Source organism: Geospiza fortis, unplaced genomic scaffold, assembly GCF_000277835.1.
Source record: "Geospiza fortis unplaced genomic scaffold, GeoFor_1.0 scaffold217, whole genome shotgun sequence".
In the NCBI taxonomy this organism is placed as follows: Eukaryota; Metazoa; Chordata; class Aves; order Passeriformes; family Thraupidae; genus Geospiza; species Geospiza fortis.
Window position 1 is genome coordinate 2,044,883 of NW_005054392.1, and position 2,693 is coordinate 2,047,575.

The 2,693-nt window shown below is 55.3% G+C and overlaps 1 protein-coding gene across 1 annotated transcript in view; it reads right to left on the reverse strand.

Moving 5' to 3' along the window:
• TCF21 (transcription factor 21) overlaps nt 1–1,805 on the reverse strand; it is an 11,578-nt gene extending 9,773 nt beyond the window's left edge. Inside the window, exon 1 of the mRNA XM_031060846.1 lies at nt 1,026–1,805. Within this exon, the coding sequence (XP_030916706.1) occupies nt 1,026–1,615 (590 nt within the window). The 5' untranslated portion in view covers nt 1,616–1,805. The remainder of the gene's footprint in view (nt 1–1,025) is intronic.
• Between the last annotated feature and the right edge of the window lie 888 nt (nt 1,806–2,693).

The following is a 2,693-nucleotide window of genomic DNA, read 5'->3' on the forward strand; positions in this document are numbered from 1 at the left end:
CCCCCCCGCGTCGCCGCGCTCCCCCGGGCGCAGGAGCTGCTTGGGGCCCCGGCAGCCCCCCGGCCGCTCTCCCTGGCCTCCCGCGGCTCGGGCAGCATGTTTTGGGGTGCCTCTGTGGGGGTGCGGAAGAGGAGGGACGTTATATCTATACTGGGCGCTGGTTTTGTTTTATTCTTTTTTCTATGTTGTTGCACTGAGGATTTTGTTTTTAATCAAAAATTATCTCCCAGGCCCTTAGCAGCTGACACAGCGGGTAACGTACTTTCCCCCAGAGGCCAGAACTCAAAAGGCAGAGCCTGACCTCAGTGAAACATGCCCAGCTCCCCTCTGTGATCCATTTATGAGTCAGGGTCTGCGCGTGTGGGCAGTGTAAAGGCTGTATGTCTAAAAAGAGCCCAGGCAGATCTTGCTTACCCCTGGTTTACATAATTTGTATATATTTTTAGAGCTGGAAACTGGATATTTCTGGCGGCCGGGTATGGTCAGGAGATCCAGGGCTGCTCAGGAAAACTTTATGTGGTGGGAGAAGCAGGAGGGACACCACACAGCCCAGTGAGAGGCATTGTGGAGTGTGCCTGGGGCAGACACCTCCTCTGGGGAGTCTGCCTTGGTATTTATTTCTCCTGTGCCTGTTTACAGGTATAGGAGAAATTTCCTGGACTCAGAAAACCTGAGCGGTTGAGCACAGAACCCCAAGAATCCCTTCTTTATAAAGCTAGGGCTTGGGGACAGTATTGTGTCAGGAGACGCTGGGTTAGAGACACAGGATAAGAATAAATCCTGGGTCCTTCCTCAAGCATACCCTTTTCTACCCAAATTCCTGTACCTGCCCACCTGCAGGTAGAAAGCCTCTGTGGCTTCTCAATTGTTTCTTGGGCAGTAAAGTGTAAAGCCTGCCCCTGCTAATTTGTGGCCAGCGTGGCTGCCTGTCTCCTGGAAGGGATTGCTAGGAGCAGCAGAGGGGGCCTAGGAGGCTTGGTGCTCAGGGCACAGGGCAGCAGGGAGCCTGTCCCCTTGTACAGTACCACTTTCCACCCCAGTGGCACCAGGCTCTCTGTAAGAAGCACAGCAAAGTTTGTCCCCACACATGCCCCATGCCAGCTGCTCGCCCACCTCTCCCCATGCGCACACACGGAGTGCCCGTCCTCAGCGGACTCTGACTTACCAAGTTGACTGGGTGGATGTAGCCGTTCTCATACTTGTCATTGGCCAGGATCTGCCTCAGGTGAGCAATGTAGCTGGAGGCCAACCTCAAGGTGTCCAGTTTGGAAAGTTTGGTGTCTGGGGGCACCCAGGGTAGGGTGGTCTTAAGCCTGGAGAAGGCTTTGCTAAGGACCCTCATCCTCGCCCTCTCCCTGGCGTTGGCAGCATTTCTCTGTACCTGCTTTCCCTCCTGGCTCACTCCATTTAAAGGGCTCTTCTTGGGGGGAGCTTTTTTCCTCTTGCCCGAGGCCCCTCTCCCCTTCTGAGGAGAGCCATTCTCGCCATTGGATCCCTCCTCGTTGCTCTCGGTGGATGCCCCAAACTCTTTGTTAGTATCCATTTTCAGGCCATCGCACTCCAGCATCTCCACCTCCTGCAGATCTTCCACATCACTGAGGGACCCAGTGGACATGGTCTGGAAGATGCCAAACAACCAGCAGGAAAGGGGGGAGGGGGGGAAGAAGGGCAGCTCTTCAAATCTATTTCAAGACGGCGTAGGAGAGAAGGGGCTCCAGTATTTTCCTCCCCTTCCCTCCCCGCCCAGGACTAAGGCACAATACCAGTCCAGAGAGGATCCCCGCCCTCCCGCCCCCCAACCCCGCTTTGCCTGTGTTTGAGGGAGGCAGTGAGTTTGTGTGAGAGAGGGAGAGAGAGAGGGAGAGAGAAAGCCGAGGAATTTAGTGAGGACACTAGTAATTTATCTGGGGGATAAGAGAGGCGGATCCAGCTCAGGGGAGGGGCCCTGTCCACTGAGCACACCACATCCCCAATCACAGACCTTTGCACAGGACAGGGAATGAAGTATCCCAGCAAGCCTTTGCCGAGAGCTCGGAACTGGGATTCAAATCTTCACAACTGGACTAAAACAACTTACTCTCTCTCCCCGTGCTCTTTCTATCCTCCCCCTTCCTCCTCCTCCTTCTCCTTCTCCTCCTTCTCTTTTCCTTCCCCACTTCCCTTTACAGCCCAGGGTTGCTCTCCCCCTCTCTGCCTCCTAGATGACCCAGGCAGCTGGTGTCATGATTCTTGATGAAAGCCAAAATGGGTCATGAGCAGAGACAGCAGCAGATCCACCAGCCAAGCCTTCCAGGGAGCTTTGTAATGCGTGCCGTCGAAACGCTGTCCTGTAACCTAATCTGGGGGAGATTTGTGGATGATTATATTTGCGAACGCATCCTGTCCAGCTAGTTGCATATTCCAGGAAGGGAGTGCTCTGCTGCCTGGCCAGCAGCGTGGACCTTGCCGTCACAGCCCAGGGGCTGGAGGCAGGAGGATCTGACTTCTTCCAGCCTTCCGGGGTGACGTCCGACAAGTCCCGGTCCCTGTCGGTCTTTGAGTTCTCCCAGCTGTGAATGTTGCAGAGGCTTCCTGGTCCACAGGTGTGCCAAGTGGCCAATATCCCAGCACTCTGTGAGCCCCACTGAGCCAAGGGAGAGTGTTGTTCTGCTGGGGAGGGTCTTTGTGGCTGTGGCTAGGGCGGCAAGGGTGTG